The sequence below is a fragment of the Botryllus schlosseri genome, chromosome 5 (assembly GCF_051294905.1).
Source record: "Botryllus schlosseri isolate E-star chromosome 5, Bs_hap1, whole genome shotgun sequence".
In the NCBI taxonomy this organism is placed as follows: Eukaryota; Metazoa; Chordata; class Ascidiacea; order Stolidobranchia; family Styelidae; genus Botryllus; species Botryllus schlosseri.
In genome coordinates this window covers 21,569,655-21,583,989 of record NC_137240.1, presented here as the reverse complement: position 1 = coordinate 21,583,989, position 14,335 = coordinate 21,569,655, and the positions used below count along the sequence as shown (strand labels likewise).

Sequence of the window (14,335 nt, the reverse complement as noted above, 5' to 3'; positions counted from 1 at the left end):
GCAGATTAATTGAACCGGCACTGATCACCTGTATGAAATCCGAGCAATCGTGCGGGCAGCGAACTCATCTCCAAGCTGTTGACTCTTCACTAGTCAAAAAAAAAATCGACATTCCAGTAATCGCTGTTAAACACCAACCTCGATGAAGTAAAATGTAAACAAAGCATTAGCGTCTTCTGCATGGATTCAGTTTTCTGGAATGGATTTGACTTATGATGTGACGATTTCAGTCAGGCTAATTGTATTGAAACTAACTATCGATTTCGTATCTTCGTATCTTAATATTTGTATGCTAAAACCAGTTATATATCTAAGGAAATTCAGCATCATGAGCAGCGGGCCATGCGACCTACTTCTATATATAGGCTACTTGGCGGACGCGTGGTAGTAAACCGGATGGAGACAGTTTTAAGATATGAAAATATTACTTAATATCAAGGAAATAGCAATTGATAAGTTGTGATGATTATGTCGCAGACATATCAAAGATGAGCACTGAGCGTCGAAAATGTGGGAGACAGTAGTCGTTTTGTAATCCTACATTCCGAAGACCATTTCAACACGTAACAACATTCGTGACCGTACAGTAACATGATGAGTAGCGAGTGGTACAATTTGTGGTGTCAGTGTGACGTTATAATATGTGTAGATTCGTCCCCAATTTAGCATAGGCAATTGCCCGCCAATAATGACATTTGTTCCTTCAATATATAAATACAGAGGCTGATTAATTGGACCCGGCGATGATCATCCTGTATAAATCCGAGTAATAGTGATGGGATCGAATACATATGCAAGCTATTCACTCTTCGTTCGTAAAAAAAAACTAGACATTTTAGTAGCAGCTGTTGAACACCAACCACGATGAAGTAAAATGTAATCAAAGCAATATCGTCTTCTGTAAGAGCAGTGACTTCTGAAATGGCCATTTCAGTCAGGCTAATTGTATTTAAACGAATTATCGGTATCTTAGCTTGGCATTTGTATGCTAAACTCAGTCCTATATCCGGGGAGTGGTATGGTATGGTATATAGTAGGGATGGTGTGAACCTCTGAAAGGTTCAGGTTCTTGTGAACGCGAACCTTTTTGAAAGGTTCTGTGCGAACACGAACGTGAACCTCGTGACGTCACGTGACGTCATATTGCTAATTCCAACCCTATCTTCCAATTAAGTGATAGCCTATATTAATGTACACGATACCTAGCGAAGACTCGGTCCACATAATGCCACAATGCTGAAGTACATATTGGCGTTTTATGTATCAATGTATCAACCGCGGTAATCAAAGGATATGATAATTGCATAAAATCAATACATTCCGTCGCTTTGCCAACAATTTCGACGAGAACTTACCAAGGAATATAAGCTTACGCCTTCACGGTCTTAGCCAGACCGGACAATGTGTTCGGAGTCTGAGTATTGCTACATTTATATTGAGCAGAGTGTACAACGGGTCTCTATACTCGCTACCGATACCACAAACAACAACAAGTTATGCAGCAGTAGTAAGCACCTTAATCGCACGGGTTTGTTTTAAATGATAGGTTACAGTAAAGATATGAAGTCAAGATTGACTCCGTACGCCCGTTCAATTTTTTACATCAGAAGACGATATCTATGTCATTGATTGGTTGAATAAGCATCATTTGCTGATTACGTATACATCGCTCGTGATGTTGTGTGATTGCGGGTCAAGCTCACAGCAGAGAGTCACTAAATATTCACAAACGGAAAGCTGGTTTTTCCGAGAAAATTTTTGCAGCAAAGCAGGTAAAACTTTTAAGGTTGTCGAAGTGCATGCCGCATGCTCGTTTAGCGTTGATTTTTTTTATGCTGCCAGCACCATGCATGGAGTGGCCCGCAGTTGAAATGCAATAAATTTGAGTCAAAGATCTTATAATGGAGTGAAAATTACAATTTACCAAAAGGTTCACAGTGCGGAACCTACCAAGGTTCTGTTGTGAACGCGAACCTCTAAATTTCCGAGGTTCACACACAGAACGCGAACGTGAACCTCACGTTCACACTATCCCTAGTATATAGTATAGTATGGTATGGAATGGAATGGAATGAAAAATTTCCATAATCCATACCCGTCTCAATAGTTCCATGCCCTACTTACAATTTTCCATACCATAGCAACATTCTTCCATACCATATTTAATACTTTTTCCATATCTTCGCAGTTGCCCAACCTCTCATATAATATTATTTTTCTGTGTGCGGAAATTTCCCGGCGTTTATATTCTAACTCTTTTGGATGAAATTAAATAAAACAGCCCCGATGCTAAAATGTAATCCAATATTTATTTTTGATGTACATCTACAGCGATATATAGGTTGCCTAACCATCGAAGACGGAACGTAAATTATATACATACGGAATCGTTCGGGAATCACGACAGAAGCTCATGAAATGTAAATCTGGTGTGGTAACGCACTGCTAGCAGTAACATCATCTACGAAATTTTCCATTTGAATATATCTTACAATTTCTTTTACATCGCTACAATTACTAGGCATTTAGCCACAGCGTATCAAATGTCCAACTTCCCACCAAGCTGTGGTTCATACTTTTTAGCTTCATTACCCAACATCAGGGTGTCCATTAACAAATTGACCTACTGCTACATTCTCAGAGTCTGGATGTTACGATATGTGAAATGCGAGTTCTAACGAGACAGTGGTCGAAATTCGTTTTTATGATATTCAGATTGGAATATTTTCTATCAATAATGCTACTTTCCTTCGTTGCACAACTTTGTTGTCTTCTCTTTAGTGATTTTATTTTCAGAGTGCATGATGAAGCATAATAACCAAAAGTAAGAAAAGAAGAAATATAGTGCGTGCCTCTATGAATCCTGGATGGCTGAACTTAAGATCTCAAGTCTTATACGCCTACGCCATTCTTTTTATATATAAATGGTCCTTGGGTTTATAGTCTTTAGGGTGTTATTGGAGCGTCACGTAAAAGAACTCATATTTTCAGTCATATTTATTTCTCAGTAATATTCCATGTTCTGGGTTTGTCCATTTTTAGAAATTTGCCAATCATCGTAATTATGATATTTTCAATATTTATGTTCCTAATTACCTACCGTACATTTAGTTTATGGTGACCCTGGTAATTTTCTCATTTCCAAGATGACGATATCTCCTAATGGGTGGTTTTGGTAGGGTGTGGTGTTGGTGGAGCCGCTGTTGGGGAATGGGATGTGATATTTCCGGGGAGGGTATGGGGGGGGGGGGTAGTAAAAACACACGAAATGGCAGTTTAATTTGCACATGGAAAAGGAAAAAGGCGTAAAATAAATATTCATATTGGCACATGTATATGGAATGACTATACAATATGCATTGCATATATACGCTGGAAATTTGAGATATGCATGTAGTCATATTTCAGGATATTTACTAGATTTTGCGATCGCGTGTAAAACGGTTATTTGCGTCGCCTTTAGGCTTATCGCGTGTTGTTCAATAGTTTGCGTGATTCTTCGCCCAATTTCTTCGATATGCTGTTGGTTATGGCCCGTATTCGGTCTTTCGTGGCATATTCATTCGCAATATCGAGTTGACGTTTTGATTTCCATATCTCGAGTTTGGCGATGGTGTAGGCCTTCAGTACCATAATCTTGTTTGGTCAATCGTAGCTGTTGTCGTAGATTTCTTTCTCCGTGGCGTCTATGTCGCTTCGAATGGTATTTTCGATGATTTCCCTGATGACAAAAAATATAGTTTTGTACATATTGCATTCGACGTACATATGATATAGGATGTCTTTTTCGGTGCCGCACAGTTTGCATTTTGTCTTCAGGATTTTTTGTCCGGACTTGATCCAGTTTGCTTTTCCCTTTTTATTTCCTGTGAAATATGCTTCGTTTAGTATTCGATACGATATATTTTTTCCATATTTGTAAATATATTTCCTGTATCGCGTGTAATTAGCCAGATTTTCTCCCAGTTTTTGTTTTCATAATTTGGTTCCGTCTTTAGGTCTACCAATTTACTATATACTTCTCTTTGTGAGCAAACCATGTCGTCGTCATTTCCGTTGCGTATTTTGTAGTACGTTTCGAGTTCTTCGCGATATGTCGTACTCGGCGTTGGTCTGTGAGGCATATTGTTATTGTATGCATGGTGGTTCACAGTAATTATTTTGCTACCAAGGTTGTACAAGGCTTCTTGGTGCCATATTTCTTTGGGTTCATCGAGGTCGCTCAAAATTTTCATTCGTTTGAATTTCTTTGCTTTTTTATGCGAATCTATATCTATCATGTCAATACCTCCAAACATTTTTTTCTTTATGGGGGTGTTTCGGCTCTCCGCTTCCAGTTTTCCGGGCACCATAGCAGTTGGAATAGCATCCTGTCGAGTGTTTTGAGCTGGTGGGACGTCACCGCGCCGTCTGCAGGGTATACGTTGCTTTTGGGACAATCTTAGCTTTCATTGCTGTAATTTTTCCCATCAAGGTCAGGCGTTGTCTTTTTATAATGTGGCAGTCACGTTGGATTCTGTTAAGGAGATCTTCGTAGTTAATATTTGCCGCGTTCTTACCATGTGTTATCCCAAGTATATTGATATTGTCCCTGGCTTTGTTGTTGTGGCTGGAATTCTGGAGTATAAACCTTGATCTTGGATTTAGAGGTAGAATCGCCGTCTTTGGAATGTTTAGTTCCTGCCCCGTTGCTTCCCGAACCATGTGATGCTCAGAAAGTATTCGCGTTATCGACTCGATGTTACTTATATAATAGGTAGTGTCGTCGGCAAATTGGTCCAGTTTTTGTTCGAATCCGGCAATATTGATGCCTTTTATTTCTTTGTTTGCCCTAATTTTCTTTGCAAGTGGGTCCACGCAGACAGCGTACAGTGTCATGCTTAGGGGACAGCCCTGGCGAATACCTCTTTGGATATGAATATGAGGTGTCGTAATTCCAGTCGATTCGATCTGTACGTATGGATGGCTGTATATCCTCTCAATTGCTTTTCCTATTTTGGGGGATATATCAAGTTTGGCCAGGATATCAAACATCATTGCATGGTCAATTTTGTCAAAGGCTTTTTTGTAGTCTATGGTACGTATGTAGCCTTCGATATTCTTTTCGATATGGTATCTTGTTATAGAAGTCACGTTATTATGAATGGTATCGATGTTCCGTCCCGGGATTACAGCTTTTTGAGTGGTTTGGATTTTTCCATCCACTTCCTGCAGCAGTCTTTTATTGAGTACCTTGGCAAAAAGCTTGTAGTCAGTATTAAGTAGTGATATTGGTCTCCATTTTTCTAATTTTGTTTTTTCTTTTCCTTTGTGTATAAGTATTACTTTTGCGTGATCCCAGCTTTCAGGTTGATTTGCAAAAAAGATTCCATGGTTCACTATTTGGCGTAGTTTCGTACTTATTGCTTTTCAAAACCTGATATAAAATTCAAACGTCAAACCGTCTGGTCCCGGTGACCGTTCTTTGTTCGTCTGCTTGAGCGTGTACCATAGTTCGAGTCTCGTTACTGTGTCGATTTCATCCGGCGTCTGTTTTTTGGGTGTAGCATGATAGTCTCTCAGGTATTGAGTTCTCATCGCTTTTGTTGCTTCATGCCTTTTTTGCCATAGTGCTCTGTAAAAACTGGTTACTGCATCACATAATTTGTTGGGGTCTTCTGTTATCGTACCGTTGTCGAGCTCGATGTATTTGAGCTCTGCTTTTTTCTTTCTCGCTTTGTTATTAGACCAGAAAGTTCTAACGTTCCCCCTTCCTTCTTCGAAGGTATCGGTTTTTGTTATTATTCTTAGTTTCCATTTGCTCGATCTTATATCTGTCTTATTAGCGTCTTGTTTTCGCTTATCGAGTTGGTACCTTTTGCTCGTGTTTGCTATGTCTATTTTCAAATTGTCCCACCAATGTTGTAGACTTTGCGCTCCATCGAGGCTTGCTTCGCGTGTGGCAATCAAGTTGTTAATTATATCAACATAGACATTGTCGAGCGATAGTTCGTTGTTGCATTTCCAGTTCTGCGACTGGCGCTTAGTCTTGTCGCTGAAGTCTAATTTAATGTGCGGACTATGATGGTCTGCGACATTGTTTTGATCGTGTCCTGCACTTTTAATGAATTCACTCAATTCTTCCGTTACATAGATCCGATCAAGTCTTCTGGCATTATCTACTCGGGAATACGTATAGTATTCGGAGCTCGAGTGTTTATTTCTGAAGCAGTCAATCATTTCGTTTTCGCATATTATCTTTTTTAGTTGCTTAGCATCTGGACCCATTTTATATGTGTCCTTTCGTTTGACATCTTTTTTGTTCAGAATTACGTTAAAATCCCCTCCCATTATTATAGAATAGTCCAGCCTTTCCAATTCGAGTTCAATTTGGGCAAAAAAGTTAACTTTATCAATTTTTGCCGGGCCACCGTTTCCAGCAGTTATACTAAGTTATACTGCTGTACAATATACTGATTTCCTATTGCAACCTCGTCGCATTGAGTTGTTGTTCAAACAAGATCAAGAACATAACACGCATACACATTTCTTATGTTGATCATATCTATAGGGGAGCTGTCCAGACGTATTAGGATTGATTGGGCCCGATTTTCTATTAAAGTCTGATGGTCGTAAATTTTACCTTGAAGGTGCTTCTTTATCATGATGAAGGTCCCCTTCCATCTGATTGAATATCCTCCTTTTGCGTTAGTGTAGATTTTGTAACCAATTCTTTGCGCCCATTCTTGAATCTCTGTTTCTCTAATTCTATGAGTTTCTTGAATTAAGAGTATATCGGGACCTGCCGCTTCTATATAATCTCCTAATGGGTTCAGTGCTTTGTGCAAGCCGTTAACGTTAATCGACGTTATTTTCATCGCTACTGGAGGTGGTGGTGTGTTCGCTTTGACCCGTTTCTTCTTCTGTCTTTCTTGCCTTATTGTATATAATTGTGTCTTCGCTGCTGTTAGATTCTCTCATTCGTTTGTTGGCCTCGGGTATTAATGAGTCTTGTTCCAAGCGCTCTTCATCTGTAATCGGGGTTGGGTCCGTACCTTTTTTGTCTTCGGTCGAGGGCGATGTAGTGGTATCGGGTATGGGTTTGTCTATTTTGGGGTGGCTGTCTGCTTTTCTGGTTTCATCTTGTGCTTTCGGTTCACTAGTTTTCAGTAGGGGTCTCAGCTTTCCCGTGGCCACTTACTGGCCACAGATTGTTTTTGTGGCCGGCCACGAATATCTTGTGGCCGGCCACGAGTTCATGGCCAGTTCGTGATTTCGGCACATCTAGTTGGATCAAAATCCGCCCTTTGCATCCAATTTGAGAATAGTCAAGTAGATCTTCTTCATTTGCAATACGAACTTGCTGGTGGCAAGGTTTGTATAGACGACTTCCACTATATTATCGCACGTAGCCTACCTAAGTTAAATTACCACTTTATTGAGTAGTTTAGGGATGGGCTCAAAATTTGCACGGCTTCACACGTGTTACCTTCTCTGTTCGCTGTAGAAGTGAATTTAACTTCCACTGACTATTGAAAAAGTACTCTGGGACGGTGCGTTGTAAACTAACACCGAAACATACGTTCCTTGAACTGTCTATAATCTAGATAAATATGTGATAGAGTAATGTATGAGCGTACTGCGTACATCTTATTGTTCGGTCAGACAAACGTCTTTACATTAGAACTGGTGTCCACACAGCTTCCACGCCAGGCGATCAACCCAATGGGATTGCGTGGAAAGATAAAACCGTGGTGCAGACTCGATAGCCTTGCAGTTTCTTCGCATCTCCATCGCCCAGGCCGATTAGTGATGCAAACGTAGATAATCTGACTCCCTGCCCCTCTTTCGTTTTCTACATAAAGAAACCGTCATATTTTGCTACAAAAAGTTTGTTTATTCCGTTACCAATTTCACAAAATCTGAAGCAATTGAAGATATGATTACAATCATTCACAATTCATATACGAGTAGTTGCATGAATGCAATGTGTCCAGTACATGCTTTTCACAGAAAACACCCAGGGGCACGAGAGATCAGATGTACTTTACACGGCGGTAAGTATTTGCACTGCATTCAAATGTCGAATTATAATGAACGATTGGGACTTGTCTGTGTCATCAAGATTGTTCGCTGAATTGCTCATTGTTCCCTGCATCAACCACAAATATATCATGCCTATTGGTCAATTCGCAGGCCTGGCATGGGCCTTTTTTCATCGATCGATGGCGCTGCATTTGATGTCGCATCGATCGATGATGCTGCCTTAGATGACGCAAAGTATCTGAAGTTATCTATTATTATAACATAGATCTAATTATATAGCAGGCGCATTTACGTCCTATGCCCACCACATCGGTTAGCAGCTTGATCTAACAACGACATGCGATACAAAACGATCCTTGCACCCAAGTCCTAAGTATCCTCTGGCATACACGGCATTGTTAGTGACTGCGACATGCATCTCATTCTTACATTATTTGCTTCGACCTGGAAGAACAACACCTAGTTGGATATACATTATATATACAAATTATATAGGATTAGAAACGTGACCAAAATCAAGTTTCTGGGAACAAAGCCCCACATTTTACCAATATTACCTGTAGGTTAGGTTACATCGTTGCCTTTATTCTACATCTACAGCACATCTGCAGTGTGTCAAGTTCACGTGCTGCTACAGCATAGAAATATTCTTAGATTCATCGACACAATTCTCATCGTGCAAATGAGTGCAAGCTCCATTGATGTTGAGGATCTCGAACGTCGTATGTATTGTATAGCAGTACGATAATCAAATATGTATATAACCGTATATCGCGGACTCATCATAGACCTGATACAGAAAGGAAGGATTGTATCAGCCTGGCATTATCCAATTCACAGCTATTGAGCTATACGAAAGATAACAAACTATGGAATTGTTTGCAACTACATGTCCTAGCGTTAGAAAGACTTATCAGATCGGGGGAAGCACCGGCCACAGCCAGCTGCTCCGAGGCCGGCCACAGAATGTTATGTGGATTTCACAGCTTTTCTGAAACTTGAAACAGTATTTTCCACATATTCTTGGTTCTTTGATTACGTAATTGTTTTGTTCTGGTACTTTCATTACGGTATTTAGTATTGAAAACAAGAAAACAGGTAAAATGACTGCATATTGACCGATCCAGTATCTCGATCAAACAGATTATGCATTCAAGGAGGTATATAGTCGAGTCTACTTAAGCGTAAATCGAAAATCGGCAGTGAATTAAGACAAATTCCCAGTACAGTATTGTATTATTCATAAATTCATCAGGGCAATCCACGAAAGATTTTAAACTGCCCATACAAACACCCTTAAACTGCATGATCAAATATATATGTTTTATACTTATTCGCATCGCAGACTCATCATAAACGATAAATATGGTTGAAAAATGAAGGAAATTATGATCATCATATTGTTTAATCGTAGGTTTGCATATTTACAAAATAAAACTAACTATACAATCGATTGCAACTGCACAATGCACATTGCACATGCACATCTTACGGTTGAAAATCAATATCAGAACGGGGGAAGCACCGGCCACAGCGAGCTTTTATCTGTTCTGTGGCCGGCCACAGAATGTCATGTGAATCTCACCGTTTTTTGGGAACTTATAGAGATTTTCTGACAGATATCTGGTATACCATGTTTTTACTAATTCTATGCAGTTGCATACGATTTGCTGTGACGAGTGTCAGCCGAATATTTAGGTCTATTTCTATAAAAAGATACAAATCAACACTTACCAGTTACCAGTTTTGATAATGTCTTCATCGCTTCTAGCTTTCTATACCATTATTTCCTGTTTCATTTAGCGGATATCCCCCTTTTTAATGCATTCTTTACATCATTTTTTTGTGTGTTTCTAATTGATATATAGAGACTATTTCAGATCGTTTCATCTTCTTCCTATCGTTTCATTGTATCGCTATTCTTCTGGTATTTCGGGTGAAAATGCATATAAACGGAGCTAAACACTCGCTCTCACCTAGTTCTATTTACTGTACGCCCATAATAGAACATAATTGATCATGCATTTGACCACGATTGGGCCACATACAGTACTTATCATCGATACTAACTTGATATATTGCAGCCGGCCATGAAATTTGGCTATGGCCGGCCATGAAATTTAGTCATGGCCGGCCATGAGAATGAGTCTGACATGGCCGGCCATGAAAATCACCATGGCCGGCCACAGAATAGCACTTTTCATGGCCGGCCACGAAATTATCCGTGGCCAGTAAGTGGCCACGGGAATGCTGAAAGTCCGTCTCCTAGTTTTTGCCTTATCCGTTGTGAGTATGTTTTTATTTCTCGCTGGCACTGGTTGTGGAGGTCTACTATGTTCTGCGGCGGCGTCCCACCAAGAGTCTACATCTTGTTGCTCTAGTCTGGTTTCTTTTCCATGTATTGTTGGTGCGCATATTGTAGCGCTTATTGCATCGAGTCTGTTTCTCTGTAGCTCGCTTACTTGGTTCCGGAGAGCTAGTTTTCGCTGCTTCTCTTTTTTTGCCTCCGCATGTGCCATTTTGATTTGGCATTCAGCTTCTTCATGCCCCTTTGTTCTGCAGTACTTGCAGTATGGTTCAGCTGGCACTGTGCAGTCTCTTATGATGTGATTTGTTGCCTTGCATCGATAGCACTTTTTAGTGTAGATGTCTTCCGCCGTTTTTATGGGGCAGGTATATCCATCTACCTCGAGGTATGCTGGTATTTGGTCTATTTTGAACTCTTCCACCCAGATATTTTGATGCCCGTTGTATATATTCGTGTTTCGTCTGAACACTCTCGTAATTTTGGTAACCGTTCCGAAGTTGTAGCAGTTTATTGTCTGTGTCAGTGTTTCCAATTCGGTTTCTGCCGGTACGCCTCTAATAATGAGGTGTGTCGCCGGTAGTCTCGGCAGCTCTACCACTATGCTTTCGAAGTGTTTGTATTCTTTGTTGCGTCTTATATCGGTGTGGATTCTGTCGCGGATAATTTCACCATCTTCACTTTTTCAAATGTAGCAATCCAGATGCCCTTTCTTATTTCGTATAGTGCTTCCAGGTTGTCAATGTATTCTCCTGCTGTTTTGCTTATCTTAAGTTCGTCATAGACACCGTCCCAGTCTATTTCTTCCGGACCCTTTACGAATAGGGATCTAGGTCTTAGGTGCTTGTATGTTCTCTCCTTTGGTACCTTTCGTCTGGTTACTGCAGCGTAGTTTGTTCCTTCTAGCTGATTTTCTATCTCAATTAAAACCATATTATTCATTATGTCCGTAGACAGTACGTATATCCGAATAACCTTTGGGCCAAGCCCAGTATAGTAAGTATATATCTAACCGTTCTCAGCCGGTTCGCCGTAATCCTTGGGCAACGCCCAAATTGCCTCTCTGACTTGTCTCGGAGCTCCGCAAAAAGACGTCCGCACTACTCGACGTCTGAACTTAACTTCAAATAAATTTCGACTGGGGTGGGTGATTCATGAAACACATTTTTTTTTCATCAAAAAAGTAGCGGAATCTTTATTACAAACATTTAAAAGAGGCATTCCCAGGAAAAAGTGGTTCACGCCAAAACAGGCATGATCGCTGGATGCTAGTCTGCATGTCATATGTTACGTCAAACAATCCAGGAACGAGTACGCCGATGTACTAAGTATCATACGAGGTCGCCGGCAGTGCTGCATCCAGCAATAACTGCATCTTGTCACCATTACCACTCCTTATCAGCAACAGCTGGTTTCATCAAGTATCCTCCTCCACAAAATTTCTCGCATGCTCCATGAGAGCATCTCCCTTCAGGTCCGGTGTATCGGGTTCAACTTTACGCAGAGTACTCAGAAGCAGCTGCCTCGTGGCTTCCAGCTCTTTCTTGCAGTTGCTCGCGATTGTCCGTTGCTGATCAGCCCGAGTTCTGAAGTTAATCACTAATTTTCTAAGACCTTTTTCGTAATGATCGAAAAAGTCATCCATAGGAAAGTCGACCGATTCTTGAAGCGTCAGATTATTGATTTCTTCTTTCGGCATTTTCCACTGGGGCGGCCACAAATAACGTAGGCACGTTTTGAGTTTACCCAAAGCATTTTCATGCTGTTCCTTCTCCAGATTGGTCTCGGATTCCTCAACGGTGTTTTTCGTCACAGTTTTCGCGGCATTCGGTTTGGCAGTGATTTTCGCTTTCACATTTCCATTCGAGAGACCATCGTCCTTTACAAATCGAAGACCTGGGGAGCCTTCGTCAAGCCATTTGTCGAAACGGTCCTGAGGGTGCGCTTCGAATTTGACCCTCCACCGAGCCGACTGATTCTTGACCACCTTGGTCGAGACAATGCTGCCACGTCTCCATTTGCCGTTCAGCTCGACCTCGACAATCTGCCCGATGTCGGTCTTAATTGATTCGTCCTCTTCGGCATCGGAGTCCTCTTCCAAGTGCTTTTTCTTTCTCTTCGGCGAGTGATCCCTGACTTGCCTGGATTTCGACACGTGATCGGACGGAGCTAGTACGGCGGTCAGCTTACGGGGCATCGGCGGTTTGGCGTTAGACGCTATCAGATTCAGGCTGGTACTGTCGCGCCTGGCCGAGTGATCGCTCAGCGGCGTCTCTTCCATTTCGTCATCTTCGTCGTCACTAGGCTGTCGGCGTAGGCTGGAACTTCTACGCGCCGGTCTCTGCTCCTCTTCTTCCGAATCAGAATCCGAAGAATACGTCGATTTCCTTCCGCTGCGACCCGATACTCTGCGCGGCGGGGAAAACGACACGTTCGACAACTTTTTTTGCGCGTCTCGCGAGCTCGACACTGTCTGGATATTCGGGAGTTTATCCAAATCCCGCTGCATTTTCTGCAGCTTCTCGGCTTTCTCGGCACGTTTCTGTTCGACCGATTTCGTCTCCAATTTAAATTCCCCGAGCGGCACGGAAGGCTTCTCCTCCACGCACTGGCACTTGTTGTGCTTGTGATCGGGGTTCATCGAGCAAATCCAATTGTCCGGCGGCTCCCGGCCTATGGTGCTGGACTGAAATGGCAACACCTGCCATTTCCGACACCCATCGCACTGGATGACTTTGGGGATGTGCATCGCTCGCGACCGTAGATACCGCGACTCGTTGGAAGGTTCGTCCTACCACGACTGCGACAAATACCCAAATGACTCCCAGAAACTATGTACACCCAAGCCAAGTCCATGAAACACAATTTGATAAGTGAACATAGAGAGTGAATTATATCCTAAGGTGTGCAATCAATTTCAGGAATCGAGAGTATAGGATCATTGTGGTGATTTTGACAAAACTGCCAAAGTATGGAAGAGTTTGGAAAAAATTTCGAACATACTTGAAAATTCCCATACCATATCATACTTGCACTGTTCTATACTCCATACCGGAATTTTGTTCCGACGAAGTGCTGTTCGGTCCTGTTTCCATACAATACCATGCCCTGTCCTGCCTCTATCTGCCTCTATAAGTCCGCATATTGGCAATGTGAGGGTGATGAATTCATGGATAAGTATCAGTAAGTAACAGTGTATCACACACATATACTAACATACATAAGACAAAAAAAAACGCACTGTGTAGATTCCTCTGATTATACTTTTCTATTGGCACTACATATCAGGGTTGTAATGACTCGAGTCACGATTTTTTTGTGACTTGACTTGACTCGAGTCATTTTCTTGAAATGGGAAAATGACTCGACTCGACTCGAGTCAATATTTTGATTGACTCGACTTGTACTCAAGTCATTTCGCATGACTCGACTCAAGTCATTGACTCGGCTTATTTTATATGACTTGAAGGTGAAGAAAGTTGCGAATCACAATGGTTAGATCAACGCATGTGACGAATTCTGTCGACATCGCTATTTGTCACCACTGCTTTCGTTGCACTCGTCTGATATCAGATATGCGCCGCCGTAAAAGCAAAAGACAGTGGTACATATTAGCAAAGAGCAATGCATTGTACAAAATCATCCAGTGATGAAGAGGTAATAGATCCTCCGCCATCAAAGTACTCAAGACATTTCAATTATACAAGCAAACAATCGAAGTAAAGTCCAATTAGCGCCAAAGAAATGACTCAGATGGTCAAGTAGCCTACTTGGAAGAGACTGATAAGCTCATGTGTAGATATGAAGGCGATGATTCTTTGCATTTTTGGCCGACAAGAATGGATGAGTATCTAATGCTCTTCAGTGTGGTTCAAAATTGCTTTTCAATTCCTGCATCTAATGCGCCAGAGGAACGTGTATCCAGGGGATGTGGATTATTCTAAGGCCATGCCGCCTCAACATATATGAGAATCTCCTTTCCACTTTAGTATTTTTCATGTGTAA

At 41.4% G+C, this 14,335-nt stretch overlaps 2 protein-coding genes across 2 annotated transcripts in view; both read right to left on the bottom strand.

Annotated features, from left to right (window-relative positions):
- Positions 1-14,335, bottom strand: part of LOC145439855 (uncharacterized) — a 366,083-nt gene that overhangs the window by 39,704 nt on the left and 312,044 nt on the right. The window lies entirely within an intron of this gene.
- On the bottom strand, positions 11,495-13,172 carry LOC145439376 (ATPase MORC2-like). Its single transcript, XM_080316861.1, has one exon. It carries the CDS (start codon positions 13,077-13,079, stop codon positions 11,748-11,750), a length of 1,332 nt encoding a protein of 443 aa, XP_080172987.1. The 5' UTR covers positions 13,080-13,172; the 3' UTR covers positions 11,495-11,747.